Source organism: Cherax quadricarinatus, chromosome 1 (assembly GCF_038502225.1).
Source record: "Cherax quadricarinatus isolate ZL_2023a chromosome 1, ASM3850222v1, whole genome shotgun sequence".
NCBI classification, from domain to species: domain Eukaryota; kingdom Metazoa; phylum Arthropoda; class Malacostraca; order Decapoda; family Parastacidae; genus Cherax; species Cherax quadricarinatus.
In genome coordinates this window covers 41,016,821-41,036,528 of record NC_091292.1, presented here as the reverse complement: position 1 = coordinate 41,036,528, position 19,708 = coordinate 41,016,821, and the positions used below count along the sequence as shown (strand labels likewise).

The 19,708-nt window shown below is 41.2% G+C and overlaps 1 protein-coding gene across 1 annotated transcript in view; it reads right to left on the bottom strand.

Annotated features, from left to right (window-relative positions):
* The window catches only part of LOC128690512 (salivary peroxidase/catechol oxidase-like), a 210,570-nt gene that overhangs the window by 128,804 nt on the left and 62,058 nt on the right, over positions 1-19,708 (bottom strand). The window contains exons 3-4 of the mRNA XM_070081961.1: positions 17,317-17,428; positions 89-216 (exon numbers count right to left, since the gene is read on the bottom strand). Of these exons, the coding sequence (XP_069938062.1) occupies positions 89-216; positions 17,317-17,428 (240 nt within the window). The remainder of the gene's footprint in view (positions 1-88; positions 217-17,316; positions 17,429-19,708) is intronic.

The following is a 19,708-nucleotide window of genomic DNA, read 5'->3' as shown; positions in this document are numbered from 1 at the left end:
CCCCTTACACACAGCTGCACCGCACGTAACCCTCCCTCCCCACACACAGTTGCATCATTCAAAGTTCTCGCTAGCTAGGCAGCCTCACCATAGACAGGATTCAGTAGTCTAGTAAGAACTTGACCACTGGTACCATACTCTGGGTACCAAAGATTGTTGCAGCGACCAGACAAACTTCTGTACTTCACACTCTGGTTACACCACCTCAACACTTCCCTGCTCAGACGGAGAAAAATGTAAAACTCTTATTGATAATGGAAACCATTAATGTTACAACAATATCTTCAGTAACAATTTTTTTTTAATATAAAACTTTGTCTATCAACTTACAGGAAAGTTCTTCAGTTTACAGGTTAATACAAAAAATCATTTATATGAGCAAACTTGTCTCTACAAACATTAATTATTCTGCATATCTGACAGTCTGTCAACACCACAAGAACCAGTGTCTGACAGTGGTGTAGATATCTGCTGATACCCTTGTGATGGTTACTGCTTCTGTTACCCGCACTTGACAAGATTTTCCACACTTGGTCATCCTGCTGAGAACTACATTACCTAGATTTACGGTTGTTTTATAGCGTGTCTACCAGTCATGGATAGGAATGCACAAGGCTCTCCTCACCCTCTAGCCAATGGCGGCCTAGGAGAGGGGGGATTTAGGGGGGGGTAGAATACTAATACATTAGAAAACATTAAATTTACGGAAGAGATGCAAATGGCTGGAAAATGAGGCCTACAAGTACTGAGTTAGTACGAGTATCATGCTGCTCTTACTACTACACTGCCACTCAGAACTGTACCAGTGGCTCTTAATACTACACTGCCACTCAGAACTGTGTACCAGTGGGTCGTCTTTCTGATTACCACCATTCTGTTAAGAATATATTTTCCACTTTCTCCGTTATCAATTTATTATCGATGAATAAATGTCAGTCTTCGTTTGCTTCAGACTGCCCTCATCTAGTCTATGTTGATAACTGCTTGTACGAGTTCAGTACAGTATTTGTTTATCAAGTTGAACGAGGTTGCGAGTACTGGGCACAGTTTCTCCCTTACCGTACCCCACTACAATGTGTGCACTCGCTCATTTCTGTTTTCTAATAAAAAACATTTTGAGCTGACCCAGCAGTCTTTATAGATTAATACAGAGCCAGCATGTCGGCAAGGCTCTGCTAACTGCTACCGCTAGAACACAATGTAGCAAGTTTAATAATGTACCTAACAAGTACTTATCCAGCTGGTTCTTGAACGACTATTAGCATTGCACTTACATTAGTTGGTAGTTTGTTTCCTGCTGTTATAATTGCTTACAACTTATGCTGTTCTATTCTACTAGCCTACTCTTTCAGCACCTCAAATAACTCGTGTTTGAATATCAAGTTTATATCTTTCAAACTCTGAAGATATTTTCTCGTAATCTTCATTTCCTAAAAGAAAAGATCTTGTGCCTGGAGCTTTATTTTTAAGTTAAGGTGCGAGTCTTGGTTAATATATACGTCAAAATTCGACGGTGTATTCCGTAGCTGCCGCCGGCATCTTGCTGCTGCGGCAGCTGCATGGTAGTTTAAACCTACGTTGAGAGTTACTGTAAGCAGGGTAGAGCAGCTGACATGTGTCAAGTGATGCTATATCAGTTAACTTTTAATTAAAGAACAATATTTACAAGTTTTGATTGTGCTCGACCAACATTCTGCAGAAAAACTGATTTCGACATCAATGTGAGGAATGTGAGCAGAACCAGTGAACATGTACAGGAAGGCAGGATGGGAGAGAATTTAAATCTACATTAGTCACCATTCAGCGATAACAATTCTTTAGAATAACTAGTTGATAGTTGCCAATACTCAGGATAGTTCAAAGACATTAGTGATCTCAATGACTATCCCTGGACTATTTTTCTCAAGTAATACTTAAATTCAAAAGTGGGTTAAATTAATTTAGTCAACCTCTCAAATTGTTTCAGAAATGCATGAAAAATAAGTATAGAAATCAAACCATATGTTAACAAGATATTGAGAGAGTCAAGGAATCAGGAGATTTATGTGATACAGAGATCAGCAGATTTTAGACTGAACAGAATGTGATTATCCACTTATCTGGTGTATGGTGGGTGCCACTTATATTGCAAGGGAAATTTTTGCCAGTTATCACTTGCTAATCAATGGAATATTTCGTCTAGGTGTAGTTAGCAATGCGCAGATCAATTTGGCAATAATACAGTAAAGGAGTTTGTCAACACGCAGGAAGTTGCAGAAGCCAGCAAAAATTCCCCGGCAATTGTATTGATACTCTGAAGTGATTCATTCGTTGGCAGCCACGAGGCTGCCTGGCCAGGTTAATACATTCATACAAGGTAGCTGTTAGATACCATGGTACCAGTCACTAACTTCTGGTAGGCCTTTGTGCTTAAATTTCAATGTAAACTAAGTACAGTTGTGGAAAACAATGTATTTTCCGAAAAATTCAGAGTGTATTTTTTATGAAAATTAGTGTAATACATTGTATTTAATAAAAATTAATTAGTAAATGAAAAAGACTCGAGAGGGAAGTTCTGCGCCTGCGCTGGGGGGCAGGGAGAGACGCCATTTTTTATTAATGTGATACAAACACGTTAATGTAATGCGTATAATTTTCGTCGCTCTAGGGGTTATATTGGGCTTAAAACCTCTCAAATAGGAGCTGAAATTGTTGGATGTGCAGTCCTGCATAATTTGAGCATTAAGCAGATGGACAAGACAGCTCCAGGAACCTCAGATAAGCTATCTAAATTGTGTTTGTAATTCTGGCCAGTATTATCATTAAAAATTTAGGTAGAGGGGGGTTCTGTATATGACACAATGTAATCTCCATACTAATTGGCGAGTGTTATAATTATAAATTCTCCTTCTGTTACATAAAATGTGTATATGTAATCATTAATTTTAATATACAGTTCACATGTTTATATTAAATTTTACCAGAATTCCTGATGATGTATATTTCATTTGCAATTAATATAGGTCAAGAGCAACTTGTGGATATGACAGTTGTAGGTATCGAAGGGGGACACTTTTTGCAACCTAGGCGTCTCAAAATTCCTACTTGTCTATGTAACTTTGATAAATAATAATTATCTTTGTTACCATTTACTGGTATGTACCTTATGAGTTACATCCAGGTAAATTTAAATTTCCACAACAGTTGTACATAAAAGGTTTGTGAAGTACAGCAAATTTGGGCAGACAAGCCAGTTTGTCTAATATTGTCGAATACTCAGAAGAAAAAAAATCTCTGTATAAGAAGTATACCAGGCAGGCAGGGCTTTGAATCAGCCGCCCCGCCGCTGTGTATCTCCATGGGGGAAATGGAACAGAATTCTTCGTCCGTAAGCCATGCGTGTCGTAAGACGAGACTAAAATACCAGGATCAAGGGGTTAGTAACCCCTTCTCCTGTATATATTACTAAACTTAAAAGGAGAAACTTTCGTTTTTCCTTTCAGGCCACCCCACCTTGGTGGGATACTGCCAGTGCGTAGAATTATTATTATTATAATCAAGGGGGAAGCGCTAAACCTGGAGGATTATACAGCGCCTGTGGGGGGGATGTGGAAGGCATTCAGGCTTAATTCGGGGAACTGGAGCACAGATCCAATTCCCTAAATCAAGAGCCCCTCACCAACATCAAGGAACCTTCCTTGAGGGGACCAGTGCGTAGAAAGAAGCACGTGTATCAGATGCAGCAAGACTGGTCACGCAGTCCTGGGAAATGGACTAACAGAACTAGAGTGTCTTATGTTAGAAGATGTAAGAACTGTTAGAGAAACTTGCTGAAAGCCTGCCCACTACCAAACATTCATTTCCTGTCAATTCTTTCATCGTCACAACTAAGATTTATTTGATTTAACTTGGTGTTTACTAGAGCTATGCTTATAATTATTGTATTAGGACATGATAGTTCCATAGAGGTTATACAACCACCTGAGAATGCTAGGTAAATAGGTTCGATCCAAGGAATGGTAACTGACCCAGTTTACATTGACTCACTCAGCTGCATTGTTAGGAGGGAGGGAGGGGGAAGGGTCGATATTGCTATATTATTATTATAATAAAAAACAAGCGCTAAGCCACAAGGGCTATACAGCACTGCAGAGTAGGGAAGGAAGCGAGGGTATTGGGCAGCAGAAGGGGGCAAGGATGATCAGTAGGTTACAGAAAACAGCAGGGCAGAGAATAGTTCGCAGGTAGAGGGTAGCAAGAGATTGAGGTAGAAAGGGCTAAAGGTATCAGAGTTTGTGAAGTAAGTCAGTTGTTGTCAAAAAGTCAATGAGTGTGGATGAAAGATGGGTCCATCAGCTAGAAGGGAAGGTAAAGAGAGCAGCTGAGCGAAGATGACGACAGAGGTAAATTCTTCGTGCTCGTTGATAAAGTGGGCAGTCTAACAGAATGTGGCTGACTGATAATGGAACCTGACAATTCACACAGAGGAGCAGGGCGCCTCTCCACGAGATATCCATGAGTAAGACAAGTATGGCCAATGCGAAGACGGGAGAGAGTGGTCTCCCAACCTCGACACTTGTGACAAGACGATGGCCAGTAACGTATACTCGGTTTAATAGATTGAAGTTTGTTACCGAGCATAGTAGACCAACGTTGTTGCCAACGGCTGTGAAGGTGGGTAGCTATTGCAGCAAAATAGTCCGTAAATGGAATACCTCTATGAAACTTGTAGGTCATGTACTGCTGACCACGCAGCAGTGTCTGCCTGTTCATTGCCGTGTACGTCAAAATGACCAGGGACCCAACAAAAAACAATATCTTTATGCTTGGTACAGATGCGGTATATCCAAAGTTGGATACGGAGGACTAAGGGGTGAGGTGTATCAAATTTCTGTATAGCCTGTAAAGCACTAAGGGAGCCTGAGACAACCACAAATGATGACACAGGCATAGATGCAATACAGATAAGTGCTGCAAGAATGGCAAACAATTCATCAGTAAAAATACTAGCCGAATATAGTAAATGCCCTCGTACGACGCTGTCCGGAAACAATACTGCAAATCCTACACCGTCAGAAGACTTAGAGCCATCTGTGTACACTGCAATGGCATGAGAGAGTGGAAGTGGTCAAGAAAAATTGAGCAGGAAGCGACCGTAGATAGTTGGGCTTTCGAGCAAGGGAGAGAGAGAGAGAGACTCGAACAGCTGGAACTTTCCAGGGGGGTAGGGAAAAGTTATATGCTACATGAACATAGAAAGGTGGTAATTGAAGAGCAGACAAGAGCGAATGTAGGTGAAGAGAGAAGGGACAGAGTAAACAGGGGCGGCGAACAAAAAGAATGTCTACTAATATCAGTGACCATTCTATAAATGGAAGGATTGCGGAGATCATGAAAGCGTACATAGTAGCGAAGGCAATGGGCATCATGGCGATCGGATAAGGATGGAACGTTCGCTTCTGCATAGAGGCTCTCAACAGGGGAAGAGCGAGAAGCACCAAGGCATAAACGTAATCCTTGGTGATGAATGGGGTTAAGGCTAGTGAGTAGCAGGAGAGGCCGTTGAATAGATCTGGTCATCATAATCAAGTTTCGATAAAATGATGGTGGAATGTAGGCTAAGGAGAGTTCGACGATCAGCTCCCCATGAAAGATGAGCAAGGGTTTTAAGAAGGTTCAGCCGGCTGTGACAAGTTGCCTTCAGAGACGTAATGTGAGGTTTCAAGGATAACCTATGGTCAAAGAGGCGGCCCAGAAACCTGACTATCACGTTCAGGGATACGGGAGCCATAGAGGTACAAAGGATGATCGGAGATGACAGAGCGTCTAGTGAAAGTAATTTGGCGAGTTTTGGTACTGGAAAATTTAAACCCATGTGTGGTGGCCCAATTGGAAACACTGTCGACTGCATGCTCAAGAGAAACTGTAATGAGGTGACAGTCAGCGCCTGCACAGGCAATAGCAAAGTCATTAACATGGAGTGACGACCAAATATTTGATGGAAGACTAGAGGCCAAATCATTTATAGCAAGGAGAAAAAGTGTTGTGCTCAGAACACATCCCTGGGGGACACCTTCAGCTTGGATAAAGTCCGGAGAGAGCACATTATTAACCCAAACACGGAAATGTCTGTTAGTTAAAAATTTCTTAAAGAAGGATGGTAGATTGCCTCGGAGGCCTAAGGAGTGGTCTTGGGCCAAAATATTATACCTCCAAGTTGTGTCATATGCCTTCTCAAGGTCGAAAAATATGGCAATAACCGAGTGGTTATTCGCAAAGTCATTATGAACATACGTATCCAAGTGTAGTAAGGGATCTATGGTAGAACGTCCCTTACGAAAGCCATATTGACGAGTGGAGAGACTAAATGTCTATTTACCAGGCGTTCCATCACTTTGCAAACTGCACTGGTAAGAGCAATGGGACGATAGTGGGAGGCTTCATGTCCCGTAGTACCCGGTTTGCGGAAAGGGAGAACAATGGCAGATTTCCACGGCTGTGGAAGAACTCCTTGTGACCCACTAAGATTGAAAAGGCGTAAGAGGACTGCAAGGACTGACTGATGTAAATGTTGTAGCATACGAATATGAATGTCGTGTGGTCCAGCTGCCGATGATCGGCAATCAGTCTTGCTTCCAGTTATTGAAGTGTAAAAGGCACATTATACTGTTCTTCTCTGAGAGAAAAGTCCAAGGGTGCTAACTCTCTGGCAGACTTTGAGGAAAGAAACGAGGGGCATAGATGGAGCCCCTGAGAAATACGAACCAGGTGATTGCCCATTTCATTGGCAACATCTAGTGGGTTTGCTATATCAACACTGGCAACCCGCAGAACAGGAGCCAGGTCAGGAGAATATTTACCACTCGGTTTTCGTACTTTTTTTCCAGACTGCACTCACAGAGGAAGCAGAAGTGATGGTGGAGACAATCTCTCCAGCAAGTGCGTTTAGCGTCACGGATGACACGGCGAGAGATCACATGCTTCTGCTTAAAATCAAGAAGTCTCTCCGTGGTTCTATTGTACCGGTACCTGCCCCATGCAGCGCAAGCAGGAGACCACCAAGGCACGCATTTCTGAGAATGCCTGCCCGAAGTTTGGGGTATAGAACGAGAAGCTGCGGTTAAAACGGAGGACGAGAAGAGGTGTAAAAGCTCATCAATGGAGGACGAAGAAGGAACCTCACTAGAAACAGTTAGTTGTGAGTAAAGGTTCCAATTTGCCTGATGAAATTGCCAGCGTGGGATACGAAGAGGTGGTGAATATAAAGGGGAAGTAAGAATGATTTGGAAATGATCACTGTCATGTAAATCCGGGAGAACAGACCAGGTGAAGTCTAATGCTGCGGAGGAAGAGCAGACTGAGAGATCGATGCAAGATAGAGTGCGAGTCCGAGGATCAAAATGGGTGCGAGTACCTATATTTAAAACATCGAGTGGGTGGGTAGCAAGAAAAGCCTATAACTGAATGCCACGGGAATCACAGTGAGACCCCCACCAGAGGAAATGATGGGCATTAAAATCGCCAAGTAACAGAAGCGGTTGCGGTAATGATGGAACAAGAAAGGCAATATCCAGGACAGATAATGCCCGAGAAGGAGAGAGAGATATAAAGAACAGAGTGTATACCACCTATGCAAGTGGATACAGGCTGCTGTGTAAGGCAGCAAAGTTCGAACAAATAGCTGATGGTACAGAATATCAGTGCTTAGAAGGGCACTTTCATTCAAGGTCCCATCAGGAAAAGGATCTGAAGAATACAATAAATTATAGCCTGAGATGGGATAGATAACAGCAGAGTTGATGTAATTAGTGAAGTCATTAATTAGTTAATTACTTAATAATTATATGTGAAATGACAAAAGGAGGTGGATGTTAAGCTCACAAATTTACTTAATGTGTAGTGGATTATAATTATTACAATATTAATTTGGATAAGCCAGGTGTTGCTAATTATATTAATGTGTATAATATTAATTTTGCTATGCCAAATTCAGGCAAGGATTTATATTAATTTGTATAATACTAATTTGATAAGACAATTCTGGCCAAGATTTATGTCAGTGTATGTGTAATTGATAAGACAAGTGTGGCTAAAGATTATATTGTGTATAATATTAATTTGCTATGCCAAATTCTGGCAAGGATTATATTAATTTGTGTAATATTAATTTTGATAAGCCAAGTTTGGCTAAACGTTTGTATTAATGCACATTTAAAATTATATTATAATTTCTTGCATGTGTAACTGCTAAGCTCAAGTAGCTGGGATTTATTCAAAGGTAGGTTGTGTCAGTGTTGCGAGTTGTAATCAGTGTTATTAATTGGGTTAAATTTAATACATTGGATCATGGCTGAAAATGAGGAAATTAATATAGAAGACAAACATATGGAATATAGAGCAAAGAAAGCATCTCTGCAAGCTAGAAAGGGGCATGTAACAAAATCATACAATAAATGTTTGGAATTAATGAATCAAGAAACTGTGAATACTGATGATTTAAAATTGTATTTAGATGCTTTAGGTAATAGATACGATTCATACAAATTATATTACAACAAATATGAAGGAGATTTGTTAGTAAACTGTATAGATGAGACTGAAGTAGATCTTATGATTAATCAGTATTATGAATTAGAAGAAAAGATTCTTGTAAAAGTCAGGCCTTGAATAAATTAAAACGTGTAAACCAGGCAGTTAATCAGTCTGCTCCAACAAATAATGTGTCTTTGCCAAAACTCCCAGAACTATGTTTACCCGTGTTTAATCCTGGAGAAAACTGGGAGGAATTTTGGTCAATTTTTAAAGCAGCTGTGCATGACAGGAGTGACCTAGCCTGTGTAACTAAATTATTTTACCTCAAAGGACAGGTAAGAGGAGATACTCATATACTCATACAAGCCTTTCCCAATGTAGATGACTCTTACAAGGAAGCAGTTGACTTGAAGGTCATTCATGGTAATATAGAACAAAGTAGGTTGGATCTAGTGAATATCATTGTTAATTTAAAATCTCCAGATCATACTTACAAAGGTTTACAGCAGTTTAGAGTTAAACTGGAGAGCACTCTCAAAACATTAAGCAATAAATATAATCTGAAGGAATCAGACTGGTTATTGAGTGCCATTGTACATAATAAATTAAACTATAAAACACTTGAATGACTCTCCAACAAATATCACAAGGGTTATTTTGGTCTGGAGGAAATAGGACTAGGTCTACAAGAATTAATTGTGCAGTTGCAGACCAGCCAACCAACTCATTTTAAAGATGCAACACATAATAACTCTGAGGTATCTGTCAAGTTTGACAAAGGGAAAAATTATCCTAATGTTGTTAATCAAAATTCATTTCCTAGAGAGAGTTGCATAGGTGCAAGTAGCAGGAATCAGAAATAATGATTCTCCACAAGGTAAGAAGAATAAGTACCCTCCTAAGAGTAGCCCAGTTAATAAGAAACCAGTCAGAAAAAAGAGATTGTCTTTTCTGCAAGCGTACTCATTTTTCTAAGAATTGCAATGAATACAATTCATGGAATGATAAAGTTGAAAGATTGGAGGAACTTGACAGAAGTATCAGATGCTTAGGTAATCACAATGTAAAGGATTGTTATGCCAAATTACACTTCTGTTATCAATGTCACAAAGGAAGACACCATATAGTCATATGTAAAGGTCTGTATGATAATGTTGATAATGATAATGTTGACAATCCTGACAACAGTAGCTAATGTAAAAATTGCTGCTAATGTTAATAATGATGGTTTTGCTGAAGTAGCCTTACCTGTGTTACAGGTAAAAATTGATGATAAAAGGCATAAATCAAAAAATGTAATTGCATTATTAGACCAAGGATCCCAGCATACTTTCATAAAACGTAAATGTCTTGATGGTATGAAAGTACAGATGGGAGATCCCACAACTTTAAAATTATCTGGTTTTCTCTCGGATAAAAGGGCTCAATTGTATGACACTGTTTATGTAACTGTCAGGTTGGGCAATGAGAAAAAAAAAAGTGTTAATGCAGTAATTGTAGATAGACTTCCAGAGAAATTATCTACAGTAGGGCTTAGTAAAGCTACATAAACACTTTCACATAATGTAAATTTAGCACCTTCTGGTGTAAGTGATGATTCTGTAGGCCCAATAAATATTTTGATAGGTAGTGACTATTATGCCTCCTTTGTAAAGGGTATGGTAAAGAAATGTGGTGTCACCCTTTTGAAGACTGCAGGAGGCCATGTAATGTATGGTAGGATTCCTCGTAATAATGCACGACTAGAGGAAACTATAAATACCATAACTGTGTCTTACTCATGAAATCGTGCCCCAGTATAATTCTTCCATAGGGGATGGTGTTGAGCCAGTGCATAAATTGTAGGAATTAGACAGCATTGGAATAAATGTAAATGAAGAAAGTCCAGACGATTCTTTTACTCAGGAGCAATACCTGAGAGATGTAAAATTTTAATCTGGACAATACTGGGTACGACTTCCGTGGGGACTGAACCATCCAGAATTGCCCACTAATTACAGAATGGCATATGGACAGTTAAAGGCTCAGCTCCGCGAACTGAGTAAGACACCAGAATTGTTAACTGCCTATAATGATATAATTGCTGAGCAGTTAATTAATAAATTTATAGAAGAGGTACCTCCTGAGCAAGCCAAAATTTATGGTCACTATTTGCCACATCACGGAGTGAAGAAGGATTCTAAGACCGCTCCTTTGAGGATTGTGTTTAATTGTAGTGCTAGGAGTAACAAAAATGTACCTAGTTTAAATGAATGACTGATGACAGGTCTATCGTTGACGGAAAAAATAGGAGATATCTTACTAAATTTCAGGGTGAAGAATTATGCCTTTACGGCTGACATAAGTAAAGCTTTCCTAAGAGTGGGTTTACAAGAGGCTGACTGGGATTGTACCCACTTCTTATGGCCTGAGAATCCTACTGACCCACTTAGCCCTCTGAAAACCTTTCGCTTTAGGAGCGTATTATTTGGTGCTACATCCAGTCCATTCCTACTTCAAGCGACGATAAATGCACACCTTAAACGTATGGGAAGTCCATTGAGTAAAGTAATGAGCAAACAACTTTATGTGGACAATTTCCTGGGTGTGACGTCAACTGAAGAGGAACTGTTAATGACTTATGGAGAGGCTAATAAAATAATGCAAAGTGCAAATATGCCTCCGAGGGAATGGAATAGTAATTCGTCCAAATTAAAGGACAAAATAAGTAAAGATTACCCAGGAGATGAAGTCCCAAAATGAAGTAATGTATTAGGATTAAATTGGGATACAGAGAGATTTGTTAATGTTAAAAACCTAATAATTACAGTATGCCCAATAAATTAACTAAGAGTTTTGCTTGCTGAAGTTTCCAAATGTTTTGATCCACTAGGTTCAGTGTCACCCCTTACTATAAGAGGGAAGTTATTAATTCAGGAAGCATGGAAACTTAAATGTGCTTGGGATGAAATTCTACCTGAGGAATTCATTAACAGGTGGGGTGAATTAATTGGTGATTATGAGAAAATTCCAATGTTGGAGTTCCCACGCAAGGTGGCCAATCCAAATGGGAAAAATGTACTCCACATTTTTTTGTGATGCTTCAAAATTGGCATATGGAGCAGTTGCTTACCTTTAATGTAATAGTGTTATTTCTCTTGTTATGTCTAAGGCTAAAGCGTCTCCAATTAAATCACGTACCTTGCCTCGGTTGGAATTAACAGCCATTTATTTAGGTGTCAAATTAGTTAATTATATAAGAAACAAGTTGCAGGAGGTAAATATTAGCGACACTAATTTGGTCTGATAATGAGGTATCCTTACAATGGATTCGTAATAGAAACAGTAAAATTGTGTATGTACAAAACAGAGTCGCTGAAATTAATCAGATGCAAGAGAAGTATAATAGTTTGGGTCAGCATATGTTAACATTTAATCATATACCTGGTGAGGAGAATCCAGCTGATTTCTTGTCTCGAGGTTTACCTTGTGCAAAATTTGTAAATGCTGTATCATGGTTTAAAGGACCGAGCTGGTTGGTAAATAAAGCTAATTGGCCTGTACAAAAGGTGTATATTGCTCCTGTTGAAATTACTGTGACCACCACTCCAATAGTTCGTCCTTCCTTAGCCATTTATATAAATAGGTATTCTTCTTTACCCAAACTAATCAATGTAACAAAGTTGGTGTTTAAATTTCTAAACAAGATGAATATATAATACAAGTTTTCACATCCTCTTGAGTATTGGATAAAGAGGGTACAGGAGGAAATCTATGGAAATGAGATCAAATTGATGGAAAGAAAAATTGTGAAAGGTTCCATAATAGAGAAATTGGGGCTGTAATTAGAGAACAATGTAATTAGGTGCAGAGGTAGGTTACAAAATGCTGAATTGGATGATTATGCTAAACACCCTATCTTACTGCCCAAAATTCATCATCTAACAAATTTAATTGTTCTAAATGCCAATAAAAATGTAATGCATGGTGGGGTACAAGATACCTTAAATTGTATTAGGGAAACTTTCTGGATTCCACAAGGACAGCAAAGTGTAAAAAGGGTGATTAAATCTTGTGTAATATGTCGCTGTGTGGATGCCAGATCCTACATGTACCCAGGTCCTCCACCACTGTCAAATGAGCAATTTGAGTTGTTTAGCAACGAACTCTGGCCGGCCGCAGCGTGGAAAATACTGCATATATTTTCCAGAAATTCAGTATTTATATGTAAATAGATGGCCCTACTGTATTTTATATTTATGTCATAGAAAACGGAAAGCCTGGGTCTGCACAGACAGGACTCGCCATCTTGGTTTTGAATTGGATACAACGTTAATATAATGGGAAGAATTTTTCGTGCTCTAGAGGTTAAAATTGGATTGACACCTCTCAAATAGGAGGCGAAATTGTTGGATGTGCATTCCTGCATAACTTGAGATATCAGACGACTGGACAAGACAGCTCCAGGAACCTCATAAGCTCTAGATTTGTGTATAATTCTGGCCAGTGTTTTCATAAATATAGTTAGTGAGGTTTTTCTGAGTATGATACAACTTAATTTCCACTCAAATTGGTGAGTGATATTAAGATATATTTTCCTTTTATTATTATTTATTATCACACTGGCCGATCCCCACCAAGGCAGGGTGGCCCGAAAAAGAAAAACTTTCACCATCATTCACTCCATCACTGTCTTGCCAGAAGGGTGCTTTACACTACAGTTTTTAAACTGCAACATTAACACCACTCCTTCAGAGTGCAAGCACTGTACTTCCCATCTCCAGGACTCAAGTCCGGCCTGCCGGTTTCCCTGAATCCCTTCATAAATGTTACTTTGCTCACACTCCAACAGCACGTTAAGTATTAAAAACCATTTGTCTCCATTCACTCCTATCAAACACGCTCACGCATGCCTGCTGGAAGTCCAAGCCCCTCGCACACAAAACCTCCTTTACCCCCTCCCTCCAACCTTTCCTAGGCCGACCCCTACCCCGCCTTCCTTCCACTACAGACTGATACACTCTTGAAGTCATTCTGTTTCGCTTCATTCTCTCTACATGTCCGAACCACCTCAACAACCCTTCCTCAGCCCTCTGGACAACAGTTTTGGTAATCCTGCACCTCCTCCTAACTTCCAAACTATGAATTCTCTGCATTATATTCACACCACACATTGCCCTCAGACATGACATCTCCACTACCTCCAGCCTTCTCCTCGCTGCAACATTCATCACCCATGCTTCACACCCATATAAGAGCGTTGGTAAAACTATACTCTCATACATTCCCCTCTTTGCCTCCAAGGACAAAGTTCTTTGTCTCCACAGACTCCTAAGTGCACCACTCACCCTTTTCCCCTCATCAATTCTATGATTCACTTCATCTTTCATAGACCCATCCGCTGACACGTCCACTCCCAAATATCTGAATACATTCACCTCCTCTATACTCTCTCCCTCCAATCTGATATCCAATCTTTCATCACCTAATCTTTTTATCCTCATAACCTTACTCTTTCCTGTATTCACCTTTAAATTTTCTTCTTTTGCACACCCTACCAAATTCATCCACCAATCTCTGCAGAATCTCCCAAGAGCACAGTGTCATCAGCAAAGAGCAACTGTGACAACTCCCACTTTATGTGTGATTCTTTATCTTTTAACTCCACGCCTCTTGCCAAGACCCTCGCATTCACTTCTCTTACAACCCCATCTATAAATATATTAAGCAACCACGGTGATATCACACATCCTTGTCTAAGGCCTACTTTTACTGGGAAAAAATTTCCCTCTTTCCTACATACTCTAACTTGAACCTCACTATCCTCGTAAAATCTCTTCACTGCTTTCAGTAACCTACCTCCTACACCATACACCTGCAACATCTGCCACATTGCCCCCCTATCCACCCTGTCATAAGCCTTTTCCAAATCCATAAATGCCACAAAGACCTCTTTAGCCTTTTCTAAATACTGTTCACTTATATGTTTCACTGTAAACACCTGGTCCACACACCCCCTACCTTTCCTAAAGCCTCCTTGTTCATCTGCTATCCTATTCTCCGTCTTACTCTTAATTCTTTCAATAATAACTCTACCATACACTTTACCAGGTATACTCAACAGACTTATCCCCCTATAATTTTTGCACTCTTATCCCCTTTGCCTTTATACAAAGGAACTATGCATGCTCTCTGCCAATCCCTAGGTACCTTACCCTCTTCCATACATTTATTAAATAATTGCACCAACCACTCCAAAACTAGATCCCCACCTGGTTTTAACATTTCTATCTTTATCCCATCAATCCCGGCTGCCTTACCCCCTTTCATTTTACCTACTGCCTCACGAACTTCCTCCACACTCACAACTGGCTCTTCCTCACTCCTGCAAGATGTTATTCCTCCTTGCCCTATACACGAAATAACAGCTTCCCTATCTTCATCAACATTTAACAATTCCTCAAAATATTCCCTCCATCTTCCCAATACCTCTAACTCTCCATTTGATAACTCTCCTCTCCTATTTTTAACTGACAAATCCATTTGTTCTCTAGGCTTCCTTAACTTGTTAATCTCACTCCAAAGCTTTTTCTTATTTTCAACAAAATTTGTTGATAACATCTCACCCACTCTCTCATTTGCTCTCTTTTTACATTGCTTCACCACTCGCTTAACCTCTCTCTTTTTCTCCATATACTCTTCCCTCCTTGCATCACTTCTACTTTGTAAAAACTTCTCATATGCTAACTTTTTCTCTCTTTACATCATCATTCCACCAATCGCTCCTCTTCCCTCCCGCACCCACTTTCCTGTAACCACAAACTTCTGCTGAACACTAACACTACATTTTTAAACCTACCCCATACCTCTTCGACTCCATTGCCTATGCTCTCATTTGCCCATCTATCCTCCAATAGCTGTTTATATCTTACCCTAACTGCCTCCTCTTTTAGTTTATAAACCTTCACCTCTCTCTTCCCTGATGCTTCTATTCTCCTTGTATCCCATCTACCTTTTACTCTCGGTTTTTAATATACAGTTCACAAATTTATATATTCACCAGAATTTCTGGTGATGTATAATTCATTTAATTAATAGGTCCAGAGCAACTTGTGGATATGACAGTGGTAGGTATCGAAGGGGGACTTTTGCGACCTAGGTGTCCCAAATTCCTACTTGTCTAACTGATAAATAATAATTATCTATGCTCATTTATTATGTACATAATTATACATACAGATAAATGCAATTTTCCACACCATGTATAATCATATATTAAAAATCCAAAATTCCCAGAGGTGATCAACTAACATCCGCTTTGGTCTTTATCCTCATCCGATTGTCTAGCAAACAAATTTAACCAAAAATCAACTGGTCTCTGGGAACTCCTTGTTACTCAGGAACGCCCAACTGACGCCATTCTCCTTCCATCACTATCTTTGCACATTTTGATCGATCCTTGCTGTATAACGTCTGTAAATCACGATTGACTTGTCTTCAAGCTCTCCTTCCTCCTCTATAATCACCATAACGAGGTGCATTCCTTACCCTCTCATTGCCTCGCTCATTTCTTGTAACACAAGAGACAATAACACGAGACATTTCGTCCAATATCTTCCTTAATGAAGCAATACATTCTTCAGAAAAACCAAATTCACCCCAACCCTCCCGCATCTGCCTGTGTGTTTAATGTATCTAGTAGGCGCTGTGTTAACGTTTGTATCGTTGGAATGTGTAAATTTTGGGAGCCTTGAATTCCAAATAATCCTTCCGTCTCCACATTTTCGTCGCCCTCAACACCATGGTGAGAGACATCTTGTATCCAATCAATTCCACCACCACCAATTTCAGACATTGGTCTGTTAAAGCAACTTTTCTATGGCCCTTAATTGATTTCACCGATCTCTTGGTGTGTATTCGCGATAGGATCATGTTGAGCCCCAACGGGGTTGCCTGGCCCAAACGTCTGGCTTCTCGCAGGATCTTAACTTCAGCCATACCCAGTCCATACCACTCTTCCTTGGACCATCTATCCTTCACATGGCCGACAGCCCTCTCCACATCCCTGTTATACTGTTATACTTTTAGATTTATAAACCAAACCACACTCAGGACATCGATACTGAGCTCCGTTATCAACTGCAGCCATCACAAAGAAAGAACACAAACCACGAGAACAAAGGAATGGGTCCACACAGAACTAGAAGACTACGCTCGCTCAATAACAATCAATAAATTAAGTTCAATCAACAAAGGCTCTACGTATGGTAATTTGCGCAGCTTCAGCCGCAGGCTGGCTGTGTCCAACTCACAGCCAACCTATGTTACAGACTCCCACCGGAAATAAATCCGGAGGTACTGCACGAGGATCTTAATCACTTGACCCGAGGGAATAGAAAATAGTGCACCAGATGCTATTACCCGAGGACAAGCGCCTTCAGGTCTGATTTTGTCGAAGTCTTCCCACGAGCATAAAGTTAAAATTCCTTCTAATTTAAATTTAATATTTTAGGAGCATTTTAATATAGAATATTTTTTAATCAGGAAATGTTTGAAAATTTACGAAATGCCACAAGTTCGAAGGTACGATGGTACATTGCGTCTCTTGGATGTAAACTACTTATAAAATATTTCTACTGGATGTAAACTGCTTGTAAAATAATATTTCTAATTATTAGAACATGAGTAGTGTGACGTGCAATATGTCGAGCGACACAAACCTGTACACTAAAAAATTTCATCCTAATTTAAATTTAAAAAACAAATAGACTTATCAAAAATGCAGAGATAATTGAGGTGGTACTACACTCCACCTGCTGACTTTACATGCACTTGGTTGAAGGCGGAGTGAGGTGGACCGGAGATAAGCTCGGCGGTTGGTTGGCAACGGCACCTTCAGGGTCAGCCCAGTAAGGCGAGGCGGTGGAATCCATCTGTTCTGAAACACAACCAACCTTCATTCATCTTAACATTTGACTTGGGAGTAAAATTATCGGGGGAGTGATTAAAGAGCAGAGATGATACTGAGTTTCCCGTCGAAATTATATTACATTGTTGTATAATATACAGGAAACGAAGCACCACTAACAATCCTTTATTTAAACCAATATAAGAACGTTGATGATCCCTCACAGTTCAACAATTATTAAACAGTATTGTTTGTCCTTCGTGCATTTCTGCGAGTTTGGCATTTTCAGAATTTTAATTTTTAATTATGTTTGGTGAGACTTCATAGGTTAATATATATCTAGTTAATATTAATTAGCAATACATTAAACTTTCGAGTAATTACCAACCAATAACAGGAAATTAAAAACCGTTAACGGCGTTAACTATTAGAATGAATGTAAACTATTGGATAAATGCACAAGTATTCGCAGTTAGGCTAAAAGAGATATGACTGAAGTGTTCTATATAAAATAGATAAAAACATGTTCAGAAAAGTCAAGACAAGACTCGGCAAATATTTAAGTTGGAGAAATTTAGATTTAGAACAATTTACATATATACTGGTACAGCGATAGTTTTAGAATAGCGGAAAAAACTTCAAAGAAGTGTCATTGATACCAAAATTTTGGCAAGGTTTAAGTGTTGGTTGGAGAGGTAGACGAGCGGGAGTAGTTTGTTGAGAGACTTGTTAGCATGGACCAAGAGGCCTACTGTAGGCCTCTTATCTCTAGACCCTAAGATAGTAAAACGTCATAATTACTTTCAAGGAAAATGACAAAGGGTTAATGTTGATCCTGCAAAAGTTGACTATAAACTATCCGAAATGGGAAGGTGCTGCTGCTGCAGCAACGTCTGGGTGCTGCTGCAGCAACGTCTGGGTGCTGCTGCAGCAACGTCTGGGTGCTGCTGCAGCAACGTCTGGGTGATGCTGCAGCAACGTCTGGGTGATGCTGCTGTGGCAACGTCTGGGTGATGCTGCTGTGGCAACGTCTGGGTGCTGCTGCTGTGGCAACGTCTGGGTGATGCTGCTGTGGCAACGTCTGGGTGCTGCTGCTGTGGCAACGTCTGGGTGCTGCTGCTGTGGCAACGTCTGGGTGCTGCTGCTGTGGCAACGTCTGGGTGCTGCTGCTGTGGCAACGTCTGGGTGCTGCTGCTGTGGCAACGTCTGGGTGCTGCTGCTGTGGCAACGTCTGGGTGCTGCTGCTGTGGCAACGTCTGGGTGCTGCTGCTGTGGCAACGTCTGGGTGCTGCTGCTGTGGCAACGTCTGGGTGCTGCTGCTGTGGCAACGTCTGGGTGCTGCTGCTGTGGCAACGTCTGGGTGCTGCTGCTGTGGCAACGTCTGGGTGCTGCTGCTGTGGCAACGTCTGGGTGCTGCTGCTGTGGCAACGTCTGGGTGCTGCTGCTGTGGCAACGTCTGGGTGCTGCTGCTGTGGCAACATCTGGGTGCTGCTGCTGTGGCAACATCTGGGTGCTGCTGCTGTGGCAACATCTGGGTGCTGCTGCTGTGGCAACATCTGGGTGCTGCTGCTGTGGCAACATCTGGGTGCTGCTGCTGTGGCAACATCTGGGTGCTGCTGCTGTGGCAACATCTGGGTGCTGCTGCTGTGGCAACATCTGGGTGCTGCTGCTGTGGCAACATCTGGGTGCTGCTGCTGTGGCAACATCTGGGTGCTGCTGCTGTGGCAACATCTGGGTGCTGCTGCTGTGGCAACATCTGGGTGCTGCTGCTGTGGCAACATCTGGGTGCTGCTGCTGTGGCAACATCTGGGTGCTGCTGCTGTGGCAACATCTGGGTGCTGCTGCTGTGGCAACATCTGGGTGCTGCTGCTGTGGCAACATCTGGGTGCTGCTGCTGTGGCAACATCTGGGTGCTGCTGCTGTGGCAACATCTGGGTGCTGCTGCTGTGGCAACATCTGGGTGCTGCTGCTGTGGCAACATCTGGGTGCTGCTGCTGTGGCAACATCTGGGTGCTGCTGCTGTGGCAACATCTGGGTGCTGCTGCTGTGGCAACATCTGGGTGCTGCTGCTGTGGCAACATCTGGGTGCTGCTGCTGTGGCAACATCTGGGTGCTGCTGCTGTGGCAACATCTGGGTGCTGCTGCTGTGGCAACATCTGGGTGCTGCTGCTGTGGCAACATCTGGGTGCTGCTGCTGTGGCAACATCTGGGTGCTGCTGCTGTGGCAACATCTGGGTGCTGCTGCTGTGGCAACATCTGGGTGCTGCTGCTGTGGCAACATCTGGGTGCTGCTGCTGTGGCAACATCTGG